At 55.3% G+C, this 16,976-nt stretch overlaps 1 protein-coding gene and 1 long non-coding RNA gene across 3 annotated transcripts in view; one reads left to right on the top strand and one right to left on the bottom strand.

Moving 5' to 3' along the window:
• Window positions 1-2,082: 2,082 nt before the first annotated feature.
• On the bottom strand, window positions 2,083-7,673 carry LOC146396234 (uncharacterized). Of its 2 annotated transcripts, none has more exons than XR_014829108.1 (3): window positions 7,044-7,673; window positions 5,945-6,851; window positions 2,083-4,097 (listed from the first exon to the last, which is right to left on the bottom strand). It is a non-coding gene; the product is annotated as an uncharacterized LOC146396234 (long non-coding RNA). The 2 variants fall into 2 exon arrangements; XR_014829107.1 differs by having other exon boundaries at window positions 6,295-6,851; window positions 7,044-7,657.
• A 7,106-nt stretch (window positions 7,674-14,779) lies between these two features.
• The window catches only part of TRAF3IP1 (TRAF3 interacting protein 1), a 48,758-nt gene continuing 46,561 nt past the window's right edge, over window positions 14,780-16,976 (top strand). The window contains exon 1 of the mRNA XM_021074958.2: window positions 14,780-15,011. Coding sequence (XP_020930617.1) covers window positions 14,889-15,011 — 123 coding nt within the window. The 5' untranslated portion in view covers window positions 14,780-14,888. The remainder of the gene's footprint in view (window positions 15,012-16,976) is intronic.

Here is a 16,976-nt window from a genome sequence, read left to right on the forward strand (position 1 = left end):
ATGGAACACACCAGACGCTGGGGGTTTAAGAGCCAGGCCAGGACACACCCGCTACAGAAGGCAAAAAAAAAAAAAAAAAAAAAAAAAAAGATGAGCGGTTACATTGATGAAACCAACAAAAGATGTGGTGATAATGTGCAAAGAAAGCAGAATTTGTGCTTTGGGGGCTGTGTATCTTTTTTTTTTTTTTTTTACGGCCGCACCTGCGGCATGTGGAGGTTCCCAGGCCGGGGGTCGAATCAGAGCTGCAGCCACTGGCCAACACCACAGCCACTGCCCAGCCAGATCCAAACCCCATCTGCGACCTACACCACAGCTCACGGCAACACTGGACCCTTAACCCACTGAGCCAGGCCAGGGATCGAACCTCGTGGATCCTAGTCAGATTCGTTTCCACTGCGCCAGGACAGGAAGTCCGGGGCGTGTACCTTACACGCACAACCATGTGAAACACATGCTGCAGGGAGAGCGTGGGGAGGGGGGTGCCGGGGACCTATTTCTGTCAGGTGGGTGCTGTGAAAAGCTTCCTCGCGTGTTCTCCAAGCTCTCTTTCGCTTGTACACACAGGGGCGATAATTCCTGGGCGATCTTTCTCACCTCCCTCCCTCTCACTATTTGGGTCCCCAAGGTTTCAGGCCACATCTGTGTAACTCCAGAGATGGGCCCTCCTCGAAGCCACCCTTTGCTGGTGAGCGCCCTGCGGGCTGGGGCGTGGAGCTTCTGTCACTGGGAATTGTCCCTCCCGGTCTTTGGAGGGTGCTGAGGTCAAGGCCGCGGGACACGTGAAAGAGCCGTGTCTGTCCCTGGTGGCTTTGGGCCTCCGGCTGCATGGCCCAGAGACACACGTGTGTGTGTGTGTGTGTGTGTGTGTGTGTGTGTGTGTGCGCGCGCACGCGCATGCGCCTGTCGTAAGGGACCAGTCTTTCACTGACACATCAAAAACTGACCCATTTTCAGCAACCACCTTTGTTCGCTTTGTCTAGAAGCCCCGAAAGGCCTCTCCAGTTGGGCCAGATTGTTTTTCAGAGAAATGATGGGGGCTTAGCGGGTGGGAAGGGAGCTCGGCTGCGGCTCTCCCCTGAAATCTCACCTCCTTTCTTTCTGGAAAATTTACAAGATTTTGTCTCGGTCATAATTTAAACCTGTTTTGAGACATAAAGTCAACAGGGGACAATGGAAATGCCCTGAAAGCCCAGCCCCCTGCTGGTAACTGGGACTCAAGGTGTGCGAAGGCCGGGTTCCTGGGGGTGGCGGTGCCATGCGGGCGCCAGGCTGCGCTCTCGCACACGGCCGGGTCCCACCTTTCAGAGAGGTTCAAGGAAGGCCGAGCTGAGTGCACGCGGCCTCTGCCAAGATCCTCCTGAGTCCCAGCAAGTGCAACGGGCTTTGACTGGTTGTAAAATGTCATTGCATTTCAATAAAACCACTTGCTGAGCTCCCGCTGTGGCTCAGTGGGTTAAAAGCCCAACATAGTCTCCGCGAGGATGCGAGTTCCACCCCTGCCTCGCTCAGTGGATTAAGGATCCAGCATGGCCACAAGCTGCAGCATAGGTCACAGATGCGGCTTGGATCTGGTGTTGCTGTGGCTGTGGTGTAGGCCGGCAGTTGCAGCTCCGATTTGATCCCTGGCCTGGGAACTTCCATATGCCACAGGTGCAGCTCCAAAAAAATAAAATAAAATAAGATAAAATAAAGATCATTACTTTAACTCAAAATATTGCGTGCTTCTGCCAGGGGTGGGCCTGGTCTCCCTTAGCGGCTGTTGCCTGACACGGCCCTGCTTTCTTCTAGATGCTGGCATTGTGCCCAGCGCCATCTGTCCTAACTTCATCGTAATTGCTGGACACATGCGAAATGTGTCTCTGGGGACTGAACCAAGTGTGTGGACAAGACTGACACCTAAGCTGTTAGCCAAAGAGTGCCCTGCCAAGGAAGCGCACCGTGCCTGGACCTCTGCCTCGGCTTTTGTTTGCCTTGCGATGAAGACATGTTATTTTCCTGTTTCTCTGACTTGTGCCATTTGTGTGTTGACACTGTTGGTTTGATTTGACAGCGAGTGCATCAGAGGGAAGACACCAAGTCTTGTTCAGAAGGTGGTAAACAGGCTTGTTTGGGGACCAGAGACCAACAGGAGGGACAAAGCAGGGAATCGGAGTGGGATTGGGGGAGGGGCCGGCGCAGGTCAGGGGTGCGGCCGTGTGGGAGGAGGCGGGGGAAGGTCAAAGGCACGTCTGGGGTCTGACCCTCAAAATGATCCCCAGGGGGTGGCCTGAGAAAGGGACTGGGTGGAGGGGCTAAGGGACCAGCTGAGAGGGCATGAAAGGTCTCTCAGGGGATGCGACCCTGGGCCTTCCTGCTTTTATCTTTTATCTCCTCCCCCCAAAGTATGTGGTGTGCACTGTGCACAATAGTGGCTTGGGTTTCATAATCCATGCAGCTGAACTTACAGCTTATTGAAAGGTGATTTTAAAAACACAATCCCAATTCCTAAAGTTTCCATTTGTCTCTGCTTGGGGAGGCCAGATGTTACCCTGGGACCCCAGCTTCTGGGGGTGACTTCTCTTTTGGCCTGCTGTCTCCGGGCACAAAGAAGCCAGAGTGACTGGGGACCGCCAGCATGCCGTGGGGTGGCACTGGTGCTGTGTGCGGTGGTGGAAGCGGTTTCCTTCCGGAGGAGAAGCGCACATTCTCCCAGTGAGGCCGGAAGTGAAGGAAGGACACTGCCTCTACGCCTTGGTCCCCAGACCCGTGCATTTTATCAGCTGGAGACAGTGCGTTTCTGCTTTTGGCCATACCTAAGGCATGCAGAAGTTCCCGGGCTAGGGATGGAACCTGCGCTGCAGCAGTAGCCAGAGCCACAGCCCTGACGATGCTGGATCCTTCAACCACTGAGCCAACAGGGAACTCCAAGACAGCAGGTTATGCTGCTCACTGCTTTAGGGTATATTCCGTGTCCTAAAGGATGCGGTCCTTACAGGGTATTTTCTCCCACCTGAGACCTCAGGTTGGCCTTGAAGAGGTCCGCTCCATCACTCCCCTGGACGGGCAGCTTCTGGGTGGAGTGGGAAACAGACTCCAAGACTCCCAGGCTGACGAGCCCCAGCTCACACCTCCTTTGCTGTCAGGTAGATCCTTTGGTCTGGAGCAATAGGGCGTGGGCTTCCAGATCTGACGTGGAACATTCTCGTAACCCTCAGAGAGGGAGCAGCAGGGCAGGAGAAGAAATCCACGCTTGGAAAAGGCGCCGATTCAGTCAGGAGGAAGCACGGCTCCCCTTTGGGCCAACTTTCCACCGAGGGCTGCGGGATTCCTCCAGGGAAGGTGCTAGAATGAGGCTAACTCTGCTTTCGGGTGCTGCTGGGTGGAACTTCAGCTGCTGCTGTAACCGGTCGGCCTTTTGGGGTAGGCATCATGCCTCTGGGCCCCGTGTGGTCCTGTGACCCGGCCACCACGGTGCTCACTGCACGGCCCACAGGAAAGGCGTGCTGATTCCAACCCACAGCCAAGCCTGCTGCCGTCTGCTGTCGCCTGCTGCCGCCAGCTGTCACCTGTTGTTGCCTGTTGTCGCCTGCTGTCGCTGTCCAGGGGTGTGAATACGCTCAGGTCACTTCTCTTTCTACACAAAATGCACAGCCCAGTGGGCTGCTCCAGGGTGGCGGGCAGAATGATGGCCCCCAAAGGTGTTCACGTCCTAATCCCCCAAACCTACGAAGATGTTAGGGTACGTGGGCCGGAGGGGCTTTGCGGATGTCATTACACACTGTGGTCTGGGCAGTGTTTCCAAGAACGGCGCGTGCTGCCTCCAGCATCTGAGGAAGCCACCAGGCCTGCAGGGCCTTCTTCGTGGAGGGGCGTGCAAAATGCAGGGTCTGTCTTTTCTTTGGAGGAGGTGAGTGTTGGGCTCCGAACCGCTGGACTCCTACACACGGACGCAGCGGGCCCCCGGCCCTTCGTAGGCTCTCTCCCGCCCTCTGCAGCACGTGTCTCACCAGAGCCCCTGGTGCATTGTCCTCTGGCTCATCCAGTTTAATTAGTATGAAATCCGCAAGGTGTTGGAGCAACAGGGAATCACGCAGAACGCCCAGGGAGTCCAGACTCTGTCAGGACAGAGAGACGAGGGTTAACACGACCCTGGGGCGAGATGGATGGCAATTCGTCCCCTTGTCTCCGCTACACGAATGTAAACTGCCGCTGGTCCTCCTTTTTCGTAAGGATGGAAAAGAATGTATTGGCTGTGGACCATGGACTTGAGAATGTGTTTCCTGCTCCAGCAAAGACACCACAGCTGGGGCTACTACCTGCTTGGGTTTTGCAGGATTCATCTGATTTCACAGGCATTAGACTCCTATGATTAATTAAATGGCTATATGATGGTGAAACGATCCATTTTAGGAATGGGGTATATCCCATTCTTTTTCATTCTTTACTTTTTCTTAAAATATAGTTTACAGTGTTGTGTTTGTTTCAGGTATACAGCCACGCGATTCAGCTCTCTCTCTGTATATATATATATATATATGTATACATTTAAAGATTCTTCTTCATTGTAGGTTATTATAAGGAGCTGAGTCTAGTTCCCCGTGCTATGCAGTAGGTCCTTGTTGGTTATATCTCTGTTATATATAAAATATATGCAGATATGCAGATAGTGCAGATCTGTCAATCCCAAACCCCTAATTTATCCTTCCCTCCCTTTCCCTTTTGGTAACCATAAGTTTGCTTTCTATAAGTCTATGTTTTGTAAATAAATGTCTTTGTATCCTTTTTTTCAGATTCCACATACAAGTGATATCATATGGCATTTGTCTTTGCCTGGCTTACATCACTTTGTGTGATAATCTCTAGGTCCATCTGCGTTGCTGCCAAAGGCATGAGTTCGTTCTTTTTTACGGCTGAGTAATATTCCACTGTGTATGTTCCCCATCTTCTCTACCTCATTCTTAAAACCACTGGCATTCTCAGCAGTGTACAGTGCTGTTTTCAGTTGACCATCTTGGCCAGGGTTGGGGCGGGGCAGCGTTGGGGGCTTCCCTACTCTATAGCTCTTATTCCACAGGCCCAGAACGTGCCCCACGCAGAGGTTATTCCACCTGCCACACATACCCAAGGGCTTGGGAAACAACCACCAGGTGGGTCCGTGGACTCAGTGCACCTAACAAAGTCTAAACAAACCTAGACCTAACCTAAACAAACCTTGGCCAGGACTCTATTCACCACCCAACCCTGAGCACCCTCACTCTAATAAGGGCCCTGATGGTACCTCAGGTCCCCAGGACCCTGTGCCCCGTGCTCCTGGAAGTGGTTGTGTATGTCCTCCCCCAGCGGAGGGTGACCTGGATGAGGGACCTTAGGTCCCTTTGGAGAAGGACTGGGAGGGATTATGGCCACACACAATGGCACTGATGTGGGGAATCTGGGCTTTCCTTCAGCCACTGGGGTCCGGGGTCAGAAAAGCTGGCAAGGGATGCTGGCCTTTTACCGGGACAGGTGCTCTCACCCTCCAGAACATCTGTGAGATCTTTGGTTGCACACACCTTGTTGGCGCAGCCCGTCCATCCGGCCTCGAGGACCCCGTGTTCTAGGGACCATGTTCACAGCTGTCCACACGTCAGGTCCTCCTGGCTAACACCCCGGCCTGGCCACGCGTCACGGTAAGTGTATCTACCTTGCTTCTGAGCAGGAAGCACCTCGACGTGGCCTCTGTTATCCTGAGACCCTGTCACCCTCGCTGTTACCAGGGAGCCCAGACTTACGGCAGCATCTCCTCCCACGAGCCCTGGCCGGCAGAGGACACAGATGTACTGCAGCTACTATATACACCATATGTACAGTACACGTATCCCATGTATACTATATCGTCCTATATCTGCCCCGCAGGCCTGCTTCCCTGAGCCCTTACTCTTCTCCCCGCATCTCCCGCGCAGGGATGCTGGTCTTCCCTCACCTCGTGAAGGCCACAGCTTTGTGCAGGCTTCCAGCTACCGACAGTGGACATTCCCAGGCCTGTCTTCCTGGGTCCTTGCCAGGGTCATGAAACCTGTGTTGCAAAAATCCTCCCAATTGACCAGCTCTTCCCCATTCAACTTTCTGTTCCAGCAGGACGGGAGGGACGCCCACACGCGGGCCTCAGGCTCTGCTGCGCCCTGCGGCTCCCGTGAGGTCTAGTTCCTTCCTTGCTCCCTTAGTGGCCCCGAAGGCCCAGCCAGGTTGTGTTGTGACCGGACCCTAGCGACTGGTCCAGGGGCAGGAGGGGGCTACTGGGGAGGAGCCTGAGAAAGATGTGTGTTGTCTTACCCCGCAGTGGCCTCCATCCTGTCTTCGAGAAAAGGGGGAGGGCTCGCCTTTTCCAGGGAGGAGTGGACTGCTTCTGCAAGCCCAGAAGACTCAGGGGACTCTGGGGATTCCAGATATTGGAGCACATCAATCTGGATGTCCTTTTGTCTATCTATTTATTTATTGTCTTTTTAGGGCCGCACGCTTGGCATGTGGAGGTTCCCTCCCGGGCTAGGGGTCGAATCGGAGCTGTAGCCGCCGGCCTACACCACAGCCACAGCAATGCAGGATCCGAGCCACGTCTGTGACCCACACCACAGCTCACGGCAACACCGGATCCTTAACCCACTGCGTGAGGCCAGATTGAAACTGCGTCCTCATGGATGCTAGTCGGATGCATTTCCGCTGCGCCACGATGGGAACGTCTAGATGTGCTTTTATGATCTTACAGTCCTGCTCAGCCGGGCGTCTGATCTGGGCACAGTAGCCTTCCTGGAGCTGAGAATTAAACCTTCTCTGGAGCCCCGCTGCCCTTAGAAATAACTTCAGGCCTGTCCTCAGCTCTTTCCCATCTTTGGCTGCAAGAGACAAGGGTTTGCTTATGATCTTCCAAGGAGGTCCTCTGACGTCCACCCTTGGCCTTTGTTGTGTTTATCTGCTGGCCTGGCCACCCCACAACCGCCCACTGATCCCAGTCCTTTCAAATGCTAGAGAGAGTGCCCCCTGCTGGACTCCCAGGCCTCCACAGCGCTGGGGGGATGCTCCCTTACCTCTGCAGGCTCTCTTCCCATCATGGGGGTTCAATGCACCTGGCTAGTGGGTGGTTCAACGTGGAAACCTCAGGTTAGGGGCTGCTTCCTCAGACCACTCCCAGGAGCAGCCCGAGTGGGTGGAGGTTCCTGGGAAGTGGGTTGGTATCAGTCCTCGGAGGCGGACTCTCCTGGGGAGGAGGGCTGAGGTAAGGCCCTTGATTTCCTCTCCCCGGAGAGGAAATGACCCCGGAGCCGGCAAGGACCAGTGCTGCTCGTGGAGCCGGCTTCAGGCCGAGAAGCATCTGGGTGGCCGCCTACAGGGTCCACTAGGGTGGCTTCAGCCAAGGCGCGTGGTGTGCCCTGAGGAGACAGGGGGACAGGCTCCTGCCTTCCTGGAGCCTGCGTTCTGGCGGGGAGGCGACCGCAAGTCCCTCTTCCCATTTCAGGGCAGCCCGAAGGAGGATGACAGCAGCCACGGGGCTGCCGAGGGACCGCGAGGGGCGGGACGGGGAGGAGGGGAGACCCCGGGGCTGCCGGGTGGTGGGCTGGCCCGGCGCGGGGGCCGGACTCAGGTCCTCAGACACCCCTCAAACCGAAGCTGTGCTCTCAGACGCCTCGGGCTGTGCGGCTCTAGCTGGCAGAGCGCCCGGAGGTGGAGCGGGCCCCTCGGGCAGAGCCGGGCCTTCTGGGGACTTGGCGCCGCCCCCCGCCCTCGCGCGGACACCTGCTCCGGAAAGATCCAAGTCCATGGGGGCGGGGCTTGTCCTGGCTTGCTCTCAGGCAAACAGTGACTGACCTTGGACACTGGTTAACCAGACTCCTCTGGAAAGCGCTTGCTGGGGCTCCAATGCCGATGATTTGAGAACCAGCCCCCCTTTCAAATAAGATGAGAGCCGTGGACCCCCAACTCCAGGAAAGTGCCCTTAGATAATTCTTCCGTATGTGTTGTCATGGATTTAAGGGCGCCCCATCAGACCCCCAGGTCCCAGGAGACCCTGGATTAGGGGAACCGGGTGCAGGCGGGCTCTGCCCTGATCCTTCCACCGGGAGCTTCTCCAAGGGCTTTTCATTAACCCATGCATGGCCACTAGATGGTCACTGGAAGAGGTGTGTGAGCTCATTCGGTTCAAACCCCTCGCTTCTGGGTGAAATGCATGAGGACTAAAAGGGCCAGAACTGACCACAGGCACACAGCTAGTTACAGGGAAAGGCTGCACTGGCCATCAGCTACCTTCGCCGCGAATTCGGGAAGTGCCTTGCGGGGCAGACCATCTTCAGTCCCCTAAAGGGTCCCGTTAGAGGCGGCGATGCAGGACTGGGGTATCAGTGGGCACTGGGACGTTTACCAACAAGGTAGCAACACAGCGGTTTTCCCTTCGTGGGAAAGTGACCCCTTTCAACTTTTGCTTTTCATTGAGAAGTTATTATTTATGGAGAGATAAATCTAAATCACAATGAGGTATAAAGAAGCAGAAGAAATGTCTCATCCCAACTCCGAGGTCATTTCTGAAACCTAGAAACTGCTGGACTCTCACACAAACACACACCCTGAACGTCGCTGAGGTCGCACTGAGTACATAGCACTATGCTTTGACTTTTTTTCATTCAAAATTGTGGTGAAGGAGTTCCCGTTGTGGCTCAGTGGTTTCAGAACCCGACTCGTATCCATGAGGATGCAGGTTTGATCCCCGGCCTCACTTAGTGGGGTAAGGATCCAGTATGGCTGCAGCTGCAGTGTAGGTCACAGCTGTGTCTCAAATCCCACGTTGCTGTGGCTGTGGTGTAGGCTGGCGACTGCAGCTCTGATTTGACCCCTAACCTGGGAATGTCCATGTGCTGCAGAAAAAAAAAAAAAGAAATAAAAAGGAAATTGTGGTAGAAGCAAATCATATTATTAAGAGCCCTTAGTCAAGAGCAGTTTTCATAAGATCACAGTCCCTTCAGCATCTGACAAATGGGCATTGGGAGTCGAACGTGTCTGACCAAACTGAAGGTATCGGGGATTCGGGAGGGAGCAAACCTACCGGTGCCCATAGAACTCGCTTTCTGGGGGTGATTGGGGTGGGAGAGGTGACAGAAAACAAAAAATGGGAATTCTAAAAATCGCTTCCAGAAAGAGTGATAAGTACTTCAAAGAAAATAAAGATTAACAGGCTGGAGGGCTCAGATGTGGTTTACTTTTCACATCTTTGAGGAAGTCCCACGTGAACTGAGATCCAAATAACAGCGAAGATGCAGCCGTATGAAGCGTGGGGGGACCAGGGCTACGCCTACTGAGCTGAAGGGAGCAGCACGTGCGAAGGTCCTGGGGCAGAGATGATCTCAGCATATTTAAGAGCAGAGCAGCGGCTTTGCCTTCTTCTCTAGGCTCCCCTGGAGTAGGGAGCACAGGGCCTTCTAGACAGGCCCTTCGGCTTTCACAGAACCACATCAGTCGCCTTAGATGGCAGAGTGGACAGCAAGGCGCTTCACTGATACTGGCCCCTCTGAGCCTGCTGGGGACCCAGGGCTGGGGAGGCCAGGGCTCTGGCCACTTCTCCTTCTGCTGGGGACAGCCTCCCACCCTTCCCTCTGGCTGACCTACATCCTGGGCTCTTCGCAGGTAGAGAGCTCAGGGTTGGCCCTCCGCAGCCTCCGTGGGCCTTTGTCTCCAGGAATGTCTGCCTCTCAGGCAGGGGCAGGAGGGCCTGGAAGACACCCTGCTTTGTGACATTCTTTCCCGGGGTGAGTCACGGCCACGGCCACGGTTGGGCATCGCAGTCATTCATTCAGAAACTGCTGATTTCAAAAACATCTCCTGCCAGGCTTTTATGTTGCTAACACTTTCTCTGCTGTGGTTTTCTCTAGTTATTTAATCAGCTATCTTTTTTTATGAATGACTTTTTTTAAATGTTCTCTGGCTTTTTCTCTAATCTTTTCATGACTCTGAGGCGCTCAGGGGAATTCAGGCTCCAGACTCCCCCACCCCCTGCAGCCAGCCCGCAGGACTGGAGGCTCCGGGCTGGCCTCCCACCCCTGCTCCTGAGGCCTGGGTTCCAGATCTCTTTCTTGGAGTCAGGGATCCTTGGCTGCGTCCACGGACTCTGCTTTCCTGGGGCCCTGAATGCCTGCCCACCTGCCTTCTGTGCTAGGGTGTGTGTGTGTGTGTGTGGACTGGCCTAGGGGCAGTTAAGGATGTGACCTGCACGGATTCACATCCACACGACAGCCACCTGCCCCCAGACAGGCCCTCAGCGGGGTGTGGTGACTCTGCCCCCTTCCTGGGTCTTCCCAGCCCTCAAACCCCTCTCGTGACCCTGCTGTCCCACGGAGAGCAGCACAGCTCATGCCCTCAGGCCTCCCCAGGGCCTCCCCAGCCTGAAACACTCTGCTCTGGAATCAGGCGTCCCCTCGTGCGGCACTGCGGGGTCCTGGGGGAAACCTCACGAGCCAAGGTCCCTGTGCAGTCAGCCTCCTGCCCCACCGCACACAGACAGCTGTCGTGGCTTCTCCGGGCCCCGAGGAGGATCCAGCCTGGTGTGAACTTTCTGGACAGGAGGCTGGGAGGGTCTGTTGAGAAGGCAGGATACCTGGGGTCAGAGGCCAGGGTCAGCGACCCCCGCCAAGCTCCCCTCTACCCCCACTCCGGGCAGCCCCGGCCAGCGTCCAAAGCTCAGAGGTGAAGGCTCCTGGCTGGAGCCTGTGGGCTCCCAGTGTGGCCGTGGGGAGCACGTGGGGGAAGAGGCGTGGGTGAGACACTGGCTCACAGACGCCACAGCACCCTCGGCACCCGATGCAGCCCCTGGGGGGCTCTCTCTGCCCCCACCCCCACCCCCGGTGCCAGGGGCGTCCCCTTCCCTCTCCCGCTAACGCCTAGGGGCAGGAAGCGGGGGCAGCCTGTCTAAGGGCCTAATCGCCTCAGAGCATTGGGCCCGCCTTCAGGCCCAGCCTTCAGAGTTCCTGTCATGGTGCAATGGGATCGCGGCCTTGCTGTGGCACTGGGACGCAGGTTCAATCCCCAGCCCAGCACAGTGGGTTAAGGATCCGGTGTTGCCACAACTGTGGCATAGGTTACAACTGGGGCTCTGATCTGATCCCTGGCCTGGGAATTCCATATGCCATGGGGCAGTCAAAAAAAGAAAAAAGAAAAAAGAAAGTACATACTCTTACTATGGCCCGCTATTTATTTATTTATTTATTTAGTCTTTTTAGGGCTGCACCTGCGGCATATGGAGGCTCCCAGGCTGGGGGTCCAATCGGAGCTGCAGCCGCTGGTCTACACCACAGCCACAGCCACATCAGATCCAACCAACGTCTGCGACCTACACCACAGCTCATGGCAACACTGGATCCTTAATCCACTGAGCGAGGCCAAGGATCGAACCTGCATCCTCACAGATTCTAGTCAAGTTCTTAAACCACTGAGCCACGATAGGAACTCCTTTTTTTCTTTTCTTTTTTTGTGTGTGTGCACCCCCCCTCCTTTTCAAGACTTTCAGGGCCTCAGGTGGGGTCAGGGGGTGGGTAGGGAAGGAAGAGCATGAATGTCACTCTCCACTGTGAGGTGCAGGTGGGTTTCAGGGAGGGTCAGGGGGCTCAGAAGTGATGAGGCCCCTGAGAAGCAACTTTATTCTTTTTTACGGGGTTTGACAAATTGCTTCAGAATGCATGTCCTTGGGAAGCAGGCCATGTGCGTGATAAAGATACGTGCGTGGACAGTCGGAGAGTAACAGGAAACCAGGAGCCCTGGAAGGAGCCTGGTTCATGGTGGCTACCACTGGCCTGGATGCCTCCAAGGGACCGAATGCCACAGGGGACAGTCCTGCCCAGGCCTCACGCTGTGGGTCTGGACTGCAGACCCCAGACTCTGCCAGATGCACAGCTGAAAGGGGATGGATGGGAAGACAGAAGCTCCCACGGCCAGCGTGGTTTCCAGAAAGTCAGGAAGGTTTGATAAGGCGTCAGAGGTCGGAAGTGCTCTGGCCAAGGGTTGGACGGGGAAGGTTGGACGTGGGGCCACCAGGAGAGCATCTCTCCGAGGGTGCGATTCTCGGGGGCTTTCCTCCCCATGGACGGAGGAATTGTGCCCCGGTGTGTCGTCAAATTCCTTCCCTCGTGGGTTCTCAACTCTCAGGCTTCTCCCAACCCCTCAGTAAAGTCTCTGACAGCCACCCACCTGCAGAGAGAGGTGTGGAAAGAAGTGAGGTCAACAGGGCTGGAAGGAGATGAACCCTGGCTGTTCACCTGGCCTCTGGCGACATAACCAGTGCTCACAGGGCCCCAGGTGCCATTGGCAGCAGAGAGAGTGAAGGAAGGTCCCAGGAGCAGAACTGCGTTGGATGCTGTGGAAGTTGCTTACTAGAAGGTACGTGGTCCTGCACGAATTCCCCAGCACCTAGAGAGGACTCGGCCCAGAGCAGTGAGTCCATAAACGCCCGAATGATACTTCATGGGCCATCCTCACCGAATGTCCAGTCAGTACATTAGAGGTGCTCCAGATTAATAATCACCAGAGAAATGCAAATTAAAACCATAGCAAGATACGATTATACTGACCAGCATGACTAGAACTAAAAAGACTGACATTGGCTGGAATAGGGAGCAGCCAGAAATCCCATATGTTGCTGGGAGGGATGAAAAATGGTGCCACCATTTGAAAACAGTATAGGGGTATGTTGTAAAGTTAACCATATTTTTGCCATATCATCCCGCAATCCTATTCCTAGGTATTTACATGAGAGAAATGGGAAACTTATGTTTATGTAAAGACTTGTATGTGAATGGTGTTAATAATGTTATATAATAATAATAGTAATTAAAAAACCCCGATGGGGAGTTCCCTGGTGGCCTAGTGGTTAGGATTTGGTGCTCTCGCTGCTTCGGCCCAGGTGCAATCCCTGGTCTGGGAACAGAGATCCCACCTCAAGCCACTTGATGTTGCAGCCAAAAAACAAACAAATAAAACCTAAAAGCAACTCAAATGTCCAGCCATTGGTGAACAGATAAGGTGTACTACTGAATACTACTCTGCTGCGAAAGGGAATGACAGATGAATGAATCTTAGAACATTGTAAGAGAAGTTCCCCTGTGGCACAGCAGGTGAAGCATCCAGTGTTGTCACTGCAGCAACTTGGGTTGGGACTTTCAGGGGCCATGGATGTCGCCCAAAAAATCGAAAAACCAACAAAAAAATGTTGTAAGAGAAAGAGTTAACACAAAAGACTGATTCATTGTATCTGAAACTCTAGAAGAGGTATGGTTATAATGACAGAAACCAGATCAGTGGTTCCCTGCGGCTGGGGTGGAGAAGGAGAAAATGTTTTAGGATGCAGGAACTGTTCTATATCTGACTGTAGGGATGGCAGCATAATTGCACATAATTCTCAAAAATGTGTCAGGCTGTACCTTTAAAATGGGTGAATTTTATTGACTGTCAATAATAATCAAGTAGAGGAGTTCCCATCGTGGCGCAGTGGTTAACGAATCAGACTAGGAACCATGAGGTTGCCGGTTCGATCCCTGGCCTTGCTCAGTGGGTTAAGGATCTGGCGTTGCCGTGGGCTGTGGAATAGGTCACAGATGTGGCTCAGATCCCGAGTGGCTGTGGCTGTGGTGTGGGCTGGCAGCTATAGCTCCGGTTAGACCCCTAGCCTGGGAATCTCCATATGCCACAGGAGTGGCCCTAGAAATGGCAAAAAGACCAAAACAAACAAACAAACAAACAAACAAAAAAACCCAAAAAAATCACGTAGACATTTTAAGTAAAAAAAAAAAAAAAAAAAAAAAACCCTCCACATCCAGACAGATCACGCACGAAGAGCACATAAAAAATGAAGAACACTGAAAATGGTAAAAATGAATGTAAATAAGTTATAAAGATAGGAGTTCTCGTCCTGGTGCAGCAGAAACAAATCTGACTAGGAACCATGAGGTTGCGGGTTCCATCCCTGGCCTTGCTGGGTTAAAGATGCCGCGTTGCGGTGAGCTGTGGCTTGGCTTGGATCTGGCGTGGCTGTGGCCGGCAGCTGCAGCTCTGCTTAGACCCCCAGCCTGGGAACCTCCATATGCCGCGGGTGCGGCCCTAAAAAAAAAAAAAGACAGGAAAAAAAAAAAGTTATAAAGGTATCCATCAGAAGAACTAAAACCAGACCACGATGCTTTCTAGAAGCTAGAAATTGCTGGGAGACTCTGCAGTAAGCCTGTGCCCAACAGATGGATGACAGGTGAGACAGAACCACAGACACCTGGTAGAACCACAGGGCGCGGCTTCGTCCTGCTTACAAAGCCCTAGAGCATCTCTTGGTCCTCCCCTCCCTGGGAATTTTAGGGAGGCTGGCACATATCCCCGTGTAGAGGAACAGAAACAGAGTCTCTGAGAAAAGGAGTTGCTCGCCCAAGAAGCCATATTAAGTAACACACAGGGTAGGGTATTTCCTTTCCCTGTCTTTTGGGAAAACTCGTTCCAGTCCCCCTGAAATCTGCGGAACAGTCGGCACGAATCTCGGAAGCCGTGTTGCTGCTACCCGGTGCTCAGGCGGGTTCCTCTAACGCGGAGCCAGCATCTTCGCCTCGAGGCTGCCGAGGGCAGCGGGCTTGGGCGCTGGGGGTCCGCGGGGAGGCCGAGGCGGCCCCGCCCCAGACGCCGCTCGCTGCGCGCGCAGCCGGGCAGGGGGCGGGCGCCGCGGCGCGTCCGTTGCTAAGGCCGCGCCGCCCTAGCGACCGAGGGCCGCGGCTCCGCGCACGCGCCTTGGCGGACTCCGGTGCACTGTGGGATGGAAACCCTGGCGGCGCGTCGCGGCCGGAGCGGGCGGCGGCGGCGGGGCCGGCGGCGGCCGGGGAGCGGGGCTTAGACTCGGCGGCCGGCGGGGCGCGGACGGCGCCGCCATGAACGCGGCGGTGGTGAAGCGGACGCAGGAGGCTCTGGGGAAGGTGATTCGAAGGCCGCCGCTGACGGAGAAGCTGCTGAACAAGCCCCCGTTCCGCTACCTGCACGACATCATCACAGAGGTGGGCGCCGGGCCCGGCCGGGGGCGGGGGCGGGGTCGCGGCCGGGCGCGGAGTGGGCCGGGGTGTGGGCCAGTGTCGGGGTGCGCGGTCCGGGGGCGGGCTGAGCCGCGGGCTGGGCGTGACGGCCCACGCGGGGGTCGGGGTGCGGGCCGGGGGCCGGGATGCGGGTCGGGGGTCAGTGGCGGGGTGGGAGTGGGGTCGGGATCAGGGCTGGCCCCGGGGTCGGACCTCGCGTCGCTGAGCGCGGCCCCTGCCGGATAACCCCGGCCTTGGCGGACGGAGGACTCCTGGGCCCGATGCCGCGGTGCCTCTGCTCTCACCCTTGCGTTTCCTTCCTCACCATGCCCAAGAGCCGCCTCGTCTAAGAAGGCTCCAGGCCCCTTAGGGAATATTCTCATTTCTTTCCATCCTACCCAGTACATCTTAGAACTCATCTTCCACTCAGCCTGGCAGAGCTGTTTCTGCCATTCCGTCCCCCCACCCACCGTGTCTAGCAGGTGGAGGGTGCACAAAAACCCCGGGAGAATGGGATTATCCTTTTTTATAAACCTCCTCCTCCCCCAGTTTCCTTCCACCTGCTCTGCACAGTGGTCACCACAGATTGGATGCTTAATTAATACCTGTGGGTGAATTATTGAAGGTGGTTGTAGGGGACCTGAAAAGAAAAAGCTGAAAGAGCAGGTGAGTGTATGTTGATCAGTGGTAGAGCCTGTGTCCAGGGGCCGTTGTCTAGCTTTCCCCCACTGGATGGTGAAGTCCTGAGTGTGGGAGATAGTGACTGGTTTGTTGGCATATCCTGGGCATGGTACCCAGAAGGTTCACAACAAACATTGTTGAGTGGAGTCTGTCAAGGCTCCTGTAACCCCGGGGTGGCAGCACCCATTCTCAGGGTACACCTGAGAGCGGTGTTGACCTGGGGAACTTGGATGTGGTTTTTGGGCATTAGGAATCAGGTTGACCTTGCAGGTGTCGGGGTTCGGTGGGGTGCGGGCAGTGGGGGCTATTGCTCTCCCCCCCATGTTAGTCCTTAAACTTCACTCCTCACTCTTTCCAAGAGGTTGGACGTCTTGCTTGTCCACAAAATTTGCTTTACTCATTTTTGCGATCTTAGCTTCTATTGTCTGCCTCTCTGCGTGAAAAACCCTAACCGTACTCCTGACTCTCGAATCCCACCCACATTCCAGGGACGTCTCGACTGGCCTCCCCCTCCTCTTAAGCTAGGGCAGCACTCACACCTGCCCTGGACCGTGTCGGGGGAGGGGGTGGCTGCGTGGAGAGCCTGGTGGGAGCCAGGCCTTGAGCTGTGTCACCTCTGCCCTGTGGAGGAGGCAGGTGGGTCCTCTTCCCCAGGAGGATCAAGTCACTTAGCCCCGGGGGGTGAGTGGACGACTCTGGCCTGACACTGTCGTTTTCTGTGTTAGTCCTGTCTCCTCACTGAAACAGAGGTCCCGGAAGAAGGCTGGGGGCATGCCTCGTCCTCTGGGTCTGGGTGTGGCCCTGGCTCGTGGTGGCTGCTGTCCCCACCTCCTGGAAGGCCAGGTGGGACTTGACTTGGTTGGCCAGGTAGCCAGGCTATGAGGCAGGCATCCCACCTTCCCAATCAGGATCCACTGGTCTGCTTTTCTGCCACAGGTTTTTTCTAATCCAGGGTCACAATGAATTTCTCTACCTGTGTAGAGATGAGTGTGTTGATGTCACCTACTTGACCAAAATGTCAGGACAGGAGTTCCCGTCGTGGCGCAGTGGTTAACGAATCCGACTAGGAACCATGAGGTTGAGGGTTCGGTCCCTGCCCTTGCTCAGTGGGTTAAGGATCTGGCGTTGCCATGAGCTGTGGTGTAGGTTGCAGACAAGGCTCGGATCCCGCGTTGCTGTGGCTCTGGTGTAGGCCGGAGGCTACAGCTCCGATTTGACCCTTAGCCTGGGAACCTCCATATGCTGCGGGAGCGGCCCTAGAAATGGCAA

This window comes from Sus scrofa, chromosome 15 (assembly GCF_054392235.1).
Source record: "Sus scrofa isolate SSC_HxYL_T2T_F1_AM1 chromosome 15, Sscrofa_HxYL_maternal_Yorkshire_Landrace_v2.0, whole genome shotgun sequence".
In the NCBI taxonomy this organism is placed as follows: Eukaryota; Metazoa; Chordata; class Mammalia; order Artiodactyla; family Suidae; genus Sus; species Sus scrofa.